We start from the raw sequence: 14,603 nt of genomic DNA, 5'->3' as shown, positions 1-14,603 counted from the left end.
AATCCGCCCCCCAAATCCCCCCTCCCCAGAGTCCTCTTCCGCAACCCAGGGCCCTCCCCTCTCCAGAATCCCAGCCCCAAGCCCCCTCAAGATGCACCCCTCCCAGGGTCCACCCTGCTCCAGCGTTCTCCCCAGGGTCCTCCCTCCTCCGAGACCTCCCTCAGGGTCCTCCCTCCCCAGAAGGGCTGACCCGGGGATCGCAGCCACCCAGTGAACTTACCTCCTAAAATGCCGGGTCGCGGCCGGACCCCCGGGACACAGCGGCGGCCTCTCACCATCCTTCACCAAGCCCGTGCGGCAGGCGTCCCAGCGCCCAGGGACCTTCCCCTACCCAGCGAGGGCGCCCGACCCCGACCGCGTTCGGGGGAGCGGCGCCCAGGACCCGGCCACCCCGACTCACCACTTTGCTGAGTGCCTCCCCCACGCGCGTTCGCGGCCGGCGTGCCCCCCCTTCTGCTCCCTTCTTCCTGCGCCACCCCGCCCCCGCCTCCCCGCCCCCAGCCCGGCTGTCGCCCGGGCCCCCAAGGCTGTTCCCAGGGCCCCAGCCTGCGCCGCGCCTCCGCCTCCTCCCCCGCGATCGACGGCGCCAAGGGCCAATCGCTGCCTGGTTCCGCCCCATAAACCCCGCCCCTTCCCCGCCCCCTTCCCCGGGCTCCGGAACCCGCCAATGGGAAAGGCGGCGCGGGGGCGGGGCCTGTCGGTTGCCTAGCAGCAGCGACTGGGCGGGGGCGCCAGGCCGGGGGCGGTGATCCGGGTGCGGCGGGGGCGGGCACGCGGTGGGCGGGGCCTCCGGGGGCGGGGCCTGATCGGCTATAAAGGCGGACGCCGGTGGGGTGCCCCGCTCTTGGTTTGGTTCTGCGCGCTTTGCGTTCGCAGTCGCCGCCGCTACCGCAGTTGCAGCTGCTTGCGCCCCCGCTCCGGTCAGTGGTGCAGCCGGACCAGCACCATGTCGCTCTCTCGGTCGGAGGAGATGCATCGGTTCACGGAAAATGTCTACAAGGTGAGCTCTGCGCCACCCGCGCGCTCGCGCCCGCCCGGGCGGTCCCTGGGCTCTCGGGGGTCGTCCCGGCGCGACCGCGGGGACCCAGCACCGGCTCGGCATAAGTTGGCGCGGGCGCCCTCGTCCAGACAGCCCCCTGCTGCCCCCGCGCTCCCGGGGACCGGAGCCCCCGGACCCGAGTGAGGTGGGGGCACGGGCGCGGGCTGCGGTGTCCGGGGTCTGCCGGGGTCCGGGGCCGTGGCTGCCCGTCGCTCTGCGCTCCGTGGTGGTCCCGCCGGGCGCGGTTACGCAAGCGTCGGGCACTTTTTTCTCAACAGGCTTTTCGTTTCCACAACTCCTTCCCGGGTGTCTGTGGACGTGGCCGGGTGGGAGGTCGCGCGCGGGCAGCTTCGATGGGTGGACAGATAATCCGTCATCTTATGTAACCGCGGAGGGAGAAGACTAATTGTGTAGGAGGCTGGCGCGCCCGCCTCTGCTTCTGATGTGTGAGGAGTCGGCTCGCAGCCCCCGGTGCGGAACGCGGGTGTGCCCGCCGGACCCTCGTCGCCCCCGCCCCGGCCGGTTTTGCGCCTGTGTGCACGTGGGCAGACACCCGAGTTTCAGCTTCTTACCATCCATTTTTTCGGTTTGGACCCCCGCCCCCACCAGCACAGACCCAGGCTCCGGCGGCTCAGGGCTGTTCCCGGCAGCATTTCCTCACGGGAGATTCGTTCCTTGGGCGGTCCACGCAGTCCTCTTAAAAAACCGTGCTCTGTTTCAAAACTGTGTCTCGGGGTTAAGCGGTGGTCGGGGGCGGGGGGGCGGGCGGGTTCGGAGTTGGTATTTACGCGGCGGCGGCTGGTTCATGGCGGCAGAGTGGGTTTGCAGCGCGCTGGCAGAGCAACAGTTTCTGATTGTGTTAAACAACTACGCTGTGCCTCTTTAGCCAGCGGCCTGCCGAGCCCTCTTTGTGCGCGGGGGGGTGGGGGGGGGAGAGGCCTCTGGGGGGCCGTTAGCTTTCAGCTGGAGTCCAGCGCGGCTGGCGTCGATCATGGCTGCTAATAAAGGTTTTTAAAGTTGTAGTTAGGTCACCTGGAAGAATCCTTAAGCTGGGTCAGGGTAGACTAAGTCAGTTCTGAAGCCATGTTAGAGGTGCTGGTAAACAGGAGACTGACGAAGAAGCAGCACGTAAAAGGAGCAGCTCTTGGGGGTTTTATATTTGTCTCACGTAGAGTCGGTGGCATACGTTTTTGGTCGTGTTGCTCTGTAAATACTCTCAGGGGAGGGAGGTTTATTAAATTATTAATCATTAGTTCTACTTCGACTTGCTCATTATTGCAGGGGGTAGAAGAGAAATGCCTGTCTTGGTGTTTTTTTCCCTGTTTTCCCTGCTTCTGCACTGAAACCACTAAACAGGAACTTTAATGGCGAGAACTAGGAGGGAGTGTGTGGCGTGGCTTTGCTCTGGGGAATCCCATGATCAGCCTTAATAAAACACTTATAACCGAGCAGTCAGGCGTGTTGTTCCAGCTGAGCAGCTTCTGGATGGAGCTATGATTTGTCTGTAGGTCTGAAGTGAAATCTGTCGGCAGGATGGTGGCAGAAAAAGGTTAGGATCCGAGCTTTTGGGTATTGGGACACACGTTCAACAGGCTAGTCTGCGGTCTGTGCTCGGCGGGTCAGCTGATGACTGAGCTCCCACGGGAAGGTGTGGCTGAGACCAAGGACTTTCAGGTTGGACACATCGGAAAGTGGGTGTCCACAGGGCTGGGCACCTCACACACTCCTGGCCGGTGACGGCTGCAGAGCCCGTGGGCAGGTAGGTTTGTGGGTGGTGCTCCCCTGCCACTCTGCAGCCTGACTGGTGGGTTTTTGGTGCGGCGCTCTTACTGTTTGTGGTTTGTCACTGGGAGCTCGGGTTCTGCAGCAGAGCCAGGACAGGTTGGGCAGCTTCAGCACACTGGCTGGGCAGAGACCAGGCCACCTGAGGCGCAGTCAGGATACAGCCAAAGCCACCGTGTGTGGACCCAGGCCTGTCCGGCTGGTCCTCTGCTCTGTCCAGGGACGCTGCTGCCTCTGTGCCTGGGTTGGCAACTTGTGGGAGAGTTGCTGAGATGTGGCCCTGCTTGGTGTCACCCCGAGCTTCAGCTCAGCTGCTTGTTTTGGCCCCTGTGTCTTATCAACTGCAGTTCTGAGTGGTGTTTGCCTTGTCAGAGAAGGGAACGGTGGGGACGCTTGTCCTTGGCCTTGCTGATTAAAAATGCGAGACTAAAATGTACAGTTTTGATTCTCTTCCCTGGAAGAAGCGCTAGCGCAGGATTTAATCTCTCTCTGTGTGGCCCGGTTCCCGTGGGAGCTGTGTCCTCGGGGAATTTCATGGAAGATGAAGGGGCGAGAAATGGAATGGTTTCCAGACATCTGCTGAGAACTCACCCTCAGACCGCGGGTGCGGGGACAAGGACTGAAGCCCTCTGGGGGCTTCCTGGGGTGGGCCCTGGGCTGGGCCCCTCAGGGGATGGGGGTGCAGGCAGCAGAGCCTGGAGCCCAGGACTTGGCTCTTAGGCAGCCCGGGGTAATTGCCTGGGGTGAGGGGCAGAGTTGCGGGGTGGGGGTGGGGAGTCTGCTGCTCAGGATTAAGCCCAAATTGCAGCTCTCTTGGGAGAGGCCGCGGAGCATCCCCTCGTGCTGGAGAGAGAGGGCCTTCCTTAACAGCTGACCGTAGACCGCGGCTTCAGGAGAGTGAGTGTCAGGTTCGTGTTTTTCTCTCAGTCCTGTATCTCAAGAGAAGCCCTGGCTCCAGGCACCCCGATGACCTTGGAGGGGGGTGGCTCTGGCACCTTCTGTAGGAACAGCACCACGGGTCTCCATCCTGTCCTGAGGATGTGGGAAGGTGGGGGACAGCCTGAGGAGAAGGAAGTCTCTGGGAAGGCTTCAGGCATGGCTCCTCAGGGTGTCGTGGGCCTTGGGCCTTGGTCACCAGAGGCCGTCCAGTGGTCCTCACTTTGCAGCTGTGTGGGGAAGCTGGCCTGGCCTTGCGGCCTTGCGTACTCACCCTGCGAAGGCGGCTGTGGCCAGCAGGTTCCTGCAGCCGGAGTCGGTCAGGTTTGCCACCACTGGTGCAAGGTGGTGGGCGTCAACGCTGGCAGGAGAGAGCCCACCTGGTAGGTGAGAGCCCACTGCTGGCCAGGCCTTGCCCACCACGCTCCTCCAGGTGGGAGCAGAGGGAAGCACGAGGGCCCAGGTCCTCTACTGCTGACCCTAGACCCCCTTCCACTGCTCAGCAGTCACACCAAACTGTTGGCTGCCATCAGAAGCCTGGCGCCTGGAGTGGGCAGAGCTCCGCCGGCTCCCCGTTGGGGATGGTGAAGTGGATGCTCTGACAGGCGCTTCTTTGGCAACAGAAATGCCTGCTGGGGAGCAGACCTGAGGGCTGTGTGTGCGCGTGTGTGTGCTTGTGTGACCAGGAACATGTGTGCACATGTATGTATGTGCAGACATGTGTGAGCTCGAGCACATGCATGCAAGTGCCTGCTGGTATATTCACAAGTCTGTGTCCAAGTGAGCACGTGTGTGCATGAGTGCACGCATGTGCGTGCATGTGGTGCTTTGTTTTGCTTTAGAGGTGCCTCAGGGGTGCCGCATTGGGGTAGAATCTTCCGATAAAAAGAGGGGCCTGATGTCCCTGAGCGGACTCAGAGCTGCACTTCAATGGAGCGTGCTATGTGGTACCCACTCTTTCCACCACCAGCGCAGCAGCAGTACTGCGTCTTCCATCCCTTCTGGAGTAGCCAGGGCAGTTTCTTTGTTGCACTGATCTCTGGGCAACTGGCTTCAGCAGCTGCTTGTGCCCAGGTCACGTCCCTGAGGTTGCTGCTGGACCTTGCCGAAGTTTGCTGATGGTCATAAGGTGGCTTGGTGCCTGGGGTGTGGTGGCTCTGCAGAGTTCCTCACTGGGCCAGGAGTGTTTTGCCTGCGCTGCCATCCCTATTGGTGTCTCCTGGAGAACGTGTCTTTTGTTGGGGAGGCTGGTCGGTTCATGGGACAGACCATGTGCCCTTGAGGCTCCGGGTACTGGTCCAGGGCTCTCGGGGCATCAGTGGGGAGGGCCATAGGAGGTGCTGCGGAAGCTGCGTGCTTGTTGCCGCCTTGTTTTAGGCCAAAGCTCCTTGAGAGCCAACAGGTCCGTCCACCTCCCTCCCTCCCTCCCTCTCCGGCACAGGTGGTGCTGGCTGGGCTGCCCAGGTTTTGGGGCCTTTCAGGGGAGAACAGGCCATTGAACAGAGGGCCCCGTCCCCTCCGGGCAGGAAGGCAGGCTGGCAGGGAGCCCGAGGCCCTCCTGGCACTCCCCCCGAGTTTGCAGGTCTGGGTCCTGCTCAGGGGAGCCCCGCACAGGACTGAGTGGGTGGCGGGCAGGGCTGGCCTTGTCACTCGGCGGTCCCGCCTCAGCCTTTCATGGCCCCCGGGACGGGCGCTGCCTGGGCTGCCCTCCAATGTCAGGCACACCTGAGCAGTGATCTGGTGGGGGGTGCCCTGGGCCGCTGGCTGGCTGGCTCCCGTCCTCTTTCCTCGGCCCTCAAGTGCACCGAGCCAGGGCCCACCCCATGTGGCCTTCCTGGCCACTGTGCCCGGGCAGTTTCCCTTGAGGCCTCAGAGTGGGGAGGCTGTCCTCATTACGGTGCAGGCCTGTGCCCGCTGAACACACTGCGCCGGCGAGCTGGTGGGGCTGTCAGCACTCTGCTAGTGTCTACTGCCTGCGGCCCGTGGTAATTATAGGCGGGCGTGGACCATGCCTGCCCTGTACTCCCCCCACCGCCCAGCTCTGATTCATTCGGGCCCTGATTGTGCTGCACAGCTGTGAGATGACTCGAGGGGCCCCAACCAGAGGGTGCAGGGCGCACGAGGGTGTGCTCCCGTTTCCCCCACCAGGTGGGTTCCCAAGGGCTCCAGCCAGCGGGCCTGGGAGGAGGTTGGCACCCAGGCTTCTCTTATTGGAGAAGATCATTCTGTCCCTACCTGACGTGCTCCCGAGCAACAAGGTGTGGTGACTCAGGACCCACATGGCCCCTGACTGTGGGGACCCCGGCCTGGAAGGGTGGCCAGCACATGTGTGTCAGTGCTTGGGAATGGATGAACCTCGTTTCTGGTTCTGGGGCTCTCGCTTTGCTCACTGTGACCGTCTCTGTCGTGGGTCTGCTCTCTTAGCTGTTGGCTCCACAAGCAGTGGCCCAGGACCCCCCGCATGTTCTGAAGGCGGTGGCAGGCTCCTGTCCCCACGCAGAGTTCCTTTTTCTCAGGGCCTGAAGGCAGGCCAGGGTGTTAGCCAGAAGCACCTGGTCCTGCCATGTCCTGGGGGCCCAAGGGGTCAGTTGGTGGTGTGAAGGCAGGGCCTGATGGGAGTCCTGTCTCTAAGAGGTGACCTTGGAAACCTCAGGGGCAGGCAGGGGATCTGCACCTGCGAGTGGGCATCCAGTGGGTGTCAGCACGACCCCTTTCTGTCTGTCAGGGGGCAGTGGGGTGGCAGGTTGGCCCCTCCAGCTGCCTTTGGCCCCTCCTCCCAACTTTCACCGCAGGAGCCATTCTCTGCCTTGGAGATCTTGTCTGGTCCTCTGCTCCTGTGGGAAGTTCAGGGGCATCTTGCCTTTTCTCCCTCGGGCTCTGCTCCTGCAGCGAGCACAATGACCAGGATGGTCCCAGGTCCGTGCAGGCTCCCCTTGCAGCTCCAGTGCCTGTCCAGGGCCTGGTGGAGCCAGTCCTGATGCCCTGGGCTGTGAGTTGAGCATCCCCAGGGCCTCCTGCAGACCCTCGGGGCATGTGTGTGAGAGAGGGACCCGTGCCCTTGGGTCGCAAGTACCCTGTGCCGTAAGGGGCTGGGAGAGGTTGTACACCACAAGGAGGGATCAGGGCCAACAATGGGAACAGAGTGCTTTTTTTTCTTGCTTGAGATATTTATTTTCTAGTTATGAAAACAGTTCTTTTAGAATTACTTGGACAGGTTTTTTAAAAGTTGTATGTCAAAGGCACATGACATAGGGCTTCCCTGGTGACGCAGTGGTTAAGAATCCGCCTGCCAGTGCAGGGGACACGGGTTCAAGCCCTGGTCCGGGAAGATCCCACATGCCGCGGAGCAACTAAGCCCGTGCACCACAACTACTGAGCCCGCGCTCTAGAGCCTGTGAGCCACAACTGCTGAAGCCCGCGCACCTAGAGCCCATGCTCTGCCACAAGAGAAGGCACTGCAATGAAGAGAAAAAGAAAAAGAGAAAGCCCGCGCCCAGCAACGAAGACCCAATGCAGCCAAAAATAAAATAAATTAATAAATTAAAAAACAATAATAAAGACATGAAATTAATTGGTAGGGTTTTCCTAAAACCTCTTCGGATTCAGAGTCGGACTCTTCGGAGCTTTGTTTCAGCTCACAGTCATCAGGGTCAGGGTGTCGCCTGGTCCTCACCTCTGGCCGTCCAGGTGTTGGTGAAATGGGGGTTTTCCTGAGCATGGCTGTGGGATTTTCTTCCAAGCCCTCAAACCCTTGTTCTGCCACTTTTGTTGCTGGCATTTTGCTTCTTGACCAAAGAAGGTTTCCCCACAACAGCCAGGATCTCTGTTCCTTCTTACTCGCTAAGCGGTCTGTGGATGTAATGTCCCCACTTGCCCCTGCCCAGCGGTGCCAGGACCTGTCACCAAGTAGCCCTGTGCCGGGTGACGACACACATGTAACAGGTTGTGAAACATGCTGGGATTTCACAGGTGTCTATGCTGTGAAAGAAATCGACATCTTGATATTGGAATGGGGGTGGGAGCTTTGTGGAGGAGAGGCTGTGCCCCCCACCTCTGGGAGCTAGAATTCCATCCAGCAGAGCGTTTGCATCTCTGGGAGCCAAGCATGGGCAGAGCTGACCTGCTGAGCCAGAGTGGCCTTGCTGCTTCCAGCGGGGCTATTAAAAGAAGGGGGTGTGGTAGAGCCTGCATTGGTGCTGATGTGCCCCAGGTGGAGGGGACCGGGGGTCCCTCCACACCCACTGCCCCTCTGAGCCCACTGTGGGGCAAGTCAAGCCCCTCTGCCCTAGCCAACACCTTGGCAGAAGCGGTTGTTGTCCACACCTCTATTTATTCCCTCCTGCCCTTCCCACGGAAGGCGCGTCCTTTGCAGTCCAGGGACTGATGGTTCTCAGGCTGTGGCCAGTCCTGCCCTTGGGGATCCGGGGCCTTGCTGGCCACAGGCAGGGAGGCAGCCAGGGGCTACAGTCAAGCCCCGGCAGGAGGCCTGATTTCAGGCTTCTTGCACAGGCCCCACTGGGCAGGGGACCATGAAGTTGGGTGAAGGAGCTGGACCGTCTCACGCTCTCATTTTGGCTCTGCGCTGGGGGAGGTGCCGTGGCCGCCTGGGCTTTGCAGTTGGCTGGTAATCCGGAATCATCGTGAAGAACCTTCAGTGGGTTGCTCGGTCCAGGCACCATGCTGGGAGTGGTGTGTGTGACCTCATTTATCTCTAAACCTGCTTTACGAGGGGCCCTGGGTGTCCCAGCGGGTGGGAGGCTCAGAGCCGTGAAGCAGCACATCGCAGCCCGTCCCGGGTGCCCGGCTGAGCCGGGGCTGTAGCCAGGCCTAGAGCCAGGCCTGCCTGAGCTGGGCCCTATGGCTTCAATCCTGCTTCTTTGTCTTTCCATTTGGGAGCCCTGCGGGCTTCGGGCGAGGGTGTTTAGCTTCTGTGTCACCGTTTTCTCATTCGTGATTAGCTGGAACCAGAGAACCCTTCCTGGCCACAGGGAGCATCAGGTAAGTGGTGGCTATGGTTGGTAGCTTTCAGGATGGAAAGTTCTTGGAGGAGTTGGAAGTCCGTGGAGAGGGCAGGGAGGCCCAGCCAAGGCCTCTGTTGCTGCCGTCTGATTTCCCAGGTGCTGAGTGGCCTGTGTACCCACCGGCATGACAGCCTCCCCAGCTGGCTCGTCCCACCCGGCGGAGGGCGGCAGGAGGAGAAGCAGCTCCAGAGCGTTCCGGGGTTGTGTCCCTTCTTGCTCATTGAGGTTCCTCATCCAGCGGGGAGCCCAGCCCTGTGAAACTCGGGTCAGAGCCTTGTCGGGGACAAGGACAGGTCAGTGGCCCTAGAATGTTCTAACCAGTTGACCAGTAACCAGATGATAAGAGAACTGATGGTTGGGCCTTCATAGGGCAAGTGGGGATTGGCCCAGCGACTGGGTCTGCTCAGGCAGCCAAACAAAGCGCCACGGGTGCTTGAACAGCAGAGAGGTGTGTCTCATCTGAGGCCTGGAGGCCGGGATCCAGGTGTGGGCAGGGTGGTTCCTCCTGTGGTCTCTCTCCTGGGCATGTGGAGGCCACCTTCTGCCTGTGTCCTCACACGGTCTTCCCTCTAAGTGTTGTGTCCTGATCTTTTCTTAGAAGGACACCAGTCCCCACTTGTGGGAGTGGGGCCCACCCAGATGACCTCGTTTTACCTTGATTGTTTCTGTAAAGACTCCCTGCAAAAACAGTCACCAACGAGGTGCTGGGGTTAGGCCTAGCACATGAATTCTTAGGGGACGAATTCAGTCCCTGACACCCAGCAGCCATGAGGCCCCCACCTCAAGGTGCAGTGGGCTGGTCTTTGGGGGATCGTCCTGGGTGCTGCTGTCTGAATCACAGGGACGTGTGTGTTTCTGGGCCCATGAAGGTTTTCCCTGTTCCTCAGTCAGATGGCAGCCCTCAGTTCATGATGCTGTGAGGACTTCCCCAGGAGCACACGGGTTTCACCGTGAAAGCGACTCGGGGAGCCTGGGCTCCAGCTTAAAGCTGACTCCCAGACAGAAAGCAGTGGGGAGGCACGTGCCCTGGGCAGGGCTGAGAAGTCGGGCAGGTGTGGCAGGGCCTGGATGCTGGAAGGCGTCTGGGGCCTTGCAGGGTCCTGCCCCTCTGAAGTCGGGACTGGCCGGATGTGCCTCTGGATAGGAAGGAAGTGGCCGGGCTGGTGGGGCCCGCGTTTGGACCCTGCTGCGCGGCTCCTGGTCTGAGGGGGAGGCTCTCCCAGTGGGACAGACCGCGCCCGGCGCTCACTGGCCCCCTCCCCAACCTGAGCCCACTTGTGGCTTCCTGCCCCCAGGACCTATTCCAGCAGGGGTCAGTCGGGTTGGGGGCACCTGAGGATCCAGGTCCTGAGGGAGAGCTGGGGTGGGAGGCGGGTGTCCACAGCCCCAGGAATCGGTGATGGTGCTCGGTCCCTGAAGATGGGCCTCGGGGGCTGTGGGAGCTCAGCTGCTCCTTCCTCACCTTGCGTGGCCTAAGCCCGTTCCCTGCAGGGGCCCAGAAAGGCCCCGCCCTCAGATCAGGACCGGGAAAGTTGGCCAGAATTTTGTCTTTCTCCTGGTGTCGCCCAGCCCGTGGCTCAGGGCCTCCTGGGCCCCCTGCCGCAGGGCCGTAGGGGTGACGGGAAGGGGTACCCGCCCCTTGGTCCCTCCTCATGGGAGGCCGCCGTGCTCCCTGGTGTCACTCTGGGCTCCGTGCCAAAGACATAAGTTGTCACTTTATTCTAATGTTGGCAGCTTCCCCAGAAGCTGGCGGAGGCCAAGAACCGCCATTTCGCTGCAGGGCCGCTTGTCAGCCTCTCACGCCCCCGGGCGACCCTTTGGCCGGGCTGCCAGGCCAGCTGGAGCGCCCGCTGCAGCATGAGGGCCACCTCGGCTGCCCTCCAGGCCTCTCCTCTGGCTCCCAAAAGGGCCGGCTGTGCTCCCACTGCCTACCCCTCGCTCAGCGGCAGGGGACTGTCCTGGGCAACATGGGTGCCTTGGTTCTTGATGCTGGGTCCTGCTGCAAATGCTCTTTTGTGCACCCTTCTTGGGAGGCTGTGGTGAGCTTAGCCTCTCTGTGCACTGGTGGGGCCCTGGCCCTTGTCCCCGCTGGAGGTGGTTGGGCTGAGAATATGTATGCCTGGGGGCGGGAGAGGGGTGCTCTTGTGGTCTGTGGGGGGCTCATGGCCCATGGGGACGTCTCGTGGAGGACGTGGGGAGGGGGGGCCTAGTGCTGTTAAAGTGATATCGGCTGGAGTTGATCCCTGCTTGGTTTGTTCTTGTTCGTTCGGGGGACTTTTCTGCAGCCACCACCAGCTTTGACTGTCCTATCCTCACCTCACAGACCATTTCATTCTGGAAGCTGCTGTGTCCACTCACTTTGTCAAGTGCAGACCCATTGTTATCTTCTCTCTGGCTGTAACCAAGAGAGATCCAGCACAAGTTCTGCCTCCTCCAGGAAGCCCTCCCAGCACTCACTGAACTTCTCCAGTTGGTTTTCTTCCTTTAAGAGTGGTCCCCAGGACAGATGTCCCAGTTATTACAGGGGAGCAGAGGCGGGAGTCATGTAGAGCTGCAGTGTGAGCTGGGCCCTCTGTCCAGAGCCTCAGGTAGTCGGTGCTCCTGTGTAGGGCAGTTACAGCAGGCAAGGACAGCCTCCCTTGGAGGACGGCTGCCACCTTCCCCTGGCAGTGCCTGGACAGTGGCACCACGTTGGATGTAGGTTGTTGGCCGCAAAGCTGGCGCCTACTGTTCCTGCCGCAGAGGCGGGATGAGAGGACAGGTGGGATGAGAGGACAGGTGGTCAGGGGTAGTCAGGCACCAGGCCCCTGGGAGGCTGGAGGCCGTGTGTCAGGGGAGAGTGGATGAGGCAGGCACCAGGCCCCCCCCTCAGATGACCAGGTATCCTGGCATCAGCCCTTGCCCTTGCTCTGATGTTTCTGGAACGTGGCTCGTGAGGGAGCCCAGGGCAGGCGGAGTTGCTGTGTGGCACCTGGTCCTGTCCTGCCTGCCTCGGCGACCCGTCCAGAGAGCACTGAGGCCCGTGTGGAGAAAGGGACAAGCTGGGCTGTGCGGCCAGCCTGCAGTCGAAGCCGGGACTGGCTCCACCAGGACCTAGAAGGCTGGCTCTTAGCCTCCCCGAGCCTCTCTCTGTCCGTCTGTAAAATGGACAGCGGTGCCCACCACCAGTCCAGTGAAGATTCAGGGTGATGGGGTGTAAGGCCGCCCCTCCCCAGATGGCAGATAGAGTCCAGCGAGGTCTCATCCCCTGAGTTTGTTATAACAGGCGTCGACTGTGTAGGGAGGACGCAGCCTGGCTTGGCCACGACACGCTTGCACACCCACACATGCACACGTACGCACGTGTGCACTGGACGCAGGCAGACACCCCACCCTGCCTTCCTTGACGGCCCGAGGGCAGGAGGGGAAGCAGGAGGCACGTCACTTCCCTGTGTCAGCAGAGAAACTTTGCTCTTTGTTTGTGACAGCCCTGCCAGGAAAGTGCTGGAGGGGGGCCGTCGCCAGGAACCAGAGCTGTGAGGGATAAACAGGATTCCCGCGCTGGCAAACGGCAGACCCTGGGCACGGGCGTGGGAGCAGCTGGAGAACAGTCTCCTTGTGACCCCAAGTTGGAGATAGGGGCGTCCTGCTGCCCCTTGTCCTCAATGGCCAGGCAGACCCGTGATCCAGGTCAATCAAAATGGGCGTCACTGCACAGACGCTGGGATGCCCAGGAGCCGGCCAGGCAGGAAGGCCTCTGGGCTCACGGCTGCTGGGGTGCTGACGCCACCGCCCCTGCAGCCAGGCTTGGCCCCTCCCATCGGCTCCTGTGGACACGCAGGGCTGGGGACCCGGGGTGGGGGTGGGCGGGCCAGCCCTACCGCGGAGATTTGGTCTAAGGCCTGGATTCCTAGGACTGCAGGGGTGGCAGGGACATCCAGTTTTGGGACATCTCGGCAAGAGGGCGACCATGATCCACGCCTGAGCTTGCGAGGGTCTCTGGCAGAGACCCCTCCTCTCCCTGACCTTTCTGGGGCGCTTGTGTGGTGGGGTGGCAGGGAGCCCTTGTGGCAGCCCAGCTTCCTGAGGGCACCTCGTAGATACTGAGCCAACCAAAGAGTGATAGAAGGTGCTTGGCCCACGCCCCCTGCAAGGGGGGCACACACACAGTCGCCACGTGCCACGCATGGCGTTTGAAGGGATTTGGTTTCATCTGCGTAACACAGGTGTCGCGTTTGGAGAAGGCGCTGGTCGCTGCCCACGTTGTCGGGTGTCTGTCCCGGCTGCGGGAAAGTGGTCTCAGGATGCAGCGCCTCTCCCAGGCCCTTGAGTTTCATGACAGGCATGAGGATGGCCTTGCGGCACAGAGAGGTGTGTGCGGGGAGGCCGCCCTCCTGGCCTGGCCTTCCCTTCATTTGCACACGCCCTTTGGCGTAGGTAAGGAAACGCATTCCCTTCCCTTTGGGAAGTAAACAGGTCTCCCTCTTCCCGCCCTGGCACGTGCCGTGGGAAGACGTCTTGGGGTTTGCATCTCATCTCCCTCCATCCCTCCAGTAAAGAGTCCCAGGGAAAGACACTGTCGTTCCATCACTTCTGAAAAAGTATCGTGAGGCGGGTAATGTGTAGCAGAGCCCCACGGCCTCCTTGCCATGGCAACCGTGCCTCTGTTGGCTTCCGGCTTCCCCTCCCAGGGCCCCCCGGTGCATGGAGGGGCTGCACAGGCCCCTGGTTAGGGGAGCAGTCACTTGCAGTGGGCGTGGCAGGACCCCACTCCGGGCCTCTGATGGTGGGTTTGGGCCCATCATGGGCCTAGCACGGCCCCCTGGGTCCAAATGCCTCTGCCTGAGCCCTAGGATGGCGATGGACTCAGGCTCTGAGAGGCCTCCGGTGTCAGGGGCCCCTCCCACAGAGAAGTCCCCTGCAGAGAGGATCCCCCACCAGAGGGGCTAGGCCCTTTTTGGGCCACCAGGGTCCCTCCTGACAAGGTCGTCTTGGACCTGGCCGGTCTCTGGTGGTCGCGGTTCTAGGAGATCGGTGACCTGGAGGTGGGTGGGAGCCCGCTCTCCAGCCAGGGCAGCATCTGTGAGGAGCCGGGAGGAAGAATGGCTTTTGGCCAAGGAGGGAGGGCCTCCTGGGACACCAGCCCCACAGCATTTATGCCTCTGCCACTGCCTCCAGGCAGGCGAGTCAGCGGCACCTGTGTGACCAGGCGGTGGCCTGGCCAGGTGTCCTGGCCGACACCCCAGCACCCCTCCTGGCCTGCCCCTCGCTCCCACATTCCTCGTGCATGAGCTCAGCAGCTGTGCTAAGGAAGCGAAACCTGGCGGCTGTCGCCGTGTGTCACTGGGCGGGTGTGGGCGGGCTGCCGAGGTGACCCCCTTTGTTGGCCTGGGCGGCTGCTGGCCTATTTCCTGCTGTCGTTGAGGATGTTTGAGGCTCTAGGGAGGGAGCTGTGGAGCTTCCTCTCCTGCCCCCGGGGTGGGTGGGGGCTGCAGTCCTAGAGCTCTGCAGCCCAGGTCTGCCCTCACATGCCCCAACCCCAGGGCCCTTTTCAGCCTGTGCCCATCGCTGCAGCGAGAAATACATCTTACACTGAAACTCTGTACACACGCGCGAGCACACCCACGTACGTGCGTGTGCATGTCTGGAACACCAGAATCGGGGACAGAAGCCACCCTTACTGGGTCTATACCCTGCTTTTGGTCCATTTCCTTTGAGCAGACACACGCGCCCTCCAGCATTTTTCTGCCCTGACGCAGGTCTGGGTGGCGTTGAGCAGCGAGGCTGAGGGCTCAGCCAGCCTGTGCGTGCACCCTTGGCAGACAGCCCCACGCTGAATTCCCCTC

At 61.6% G+C, this 14,603-nt stretch overlaps 1 protein-coding gene across 6 annotated transcripts in view; it reads left to right on the top strand.

Moving 5' to 3' along the window:
* Positions 1-843: 843 nt before the first annotated feature.
* The window catches only part of BAIAP2 (BAR/IMD domain containing adaptor protein 2), a 70,557-nt gene continuing 56,797 nt past the window's right edge, over positions 844-14,603 (top strand). For all 6 annotated transcript variants that reach the window (XM_057535938.1, XM_057535934.1, XM_057535936.1 and 3 more), the window contains exon 1: positions 844-1,000. In XM_057535938.1, coding sequence (XP_057391921.1) covers positions 947-1,000 — 54 coding nt within the window. In that variant the 5' untranslated portion in view covers positions 844-946. The remainder of the gene's footprint in view (positions 1,001-14,603) is intronic.

This window comes from Balaenoptera acutorostrata, chromosome 20 (genome assembly GCF_949987535.1).
Source record: "Balaenoptera acutorostrata chromosome 20, mBalAcu1.1, whole genome shotgun sequence".
In the NCBI taxonomy this organism is placed as follows: domain Eukaryota; kingdom Metazoa; phylum Chordata; class Mammalia; order Artiodactyla; family Balaenopteridae; genus Balaenoptera; species Balaenoptera acutorostrata.
Note: the sequence above shows the minus strand (reverse complement) of the source record. Positions and strands in the feature narration are given on the sequence as shown.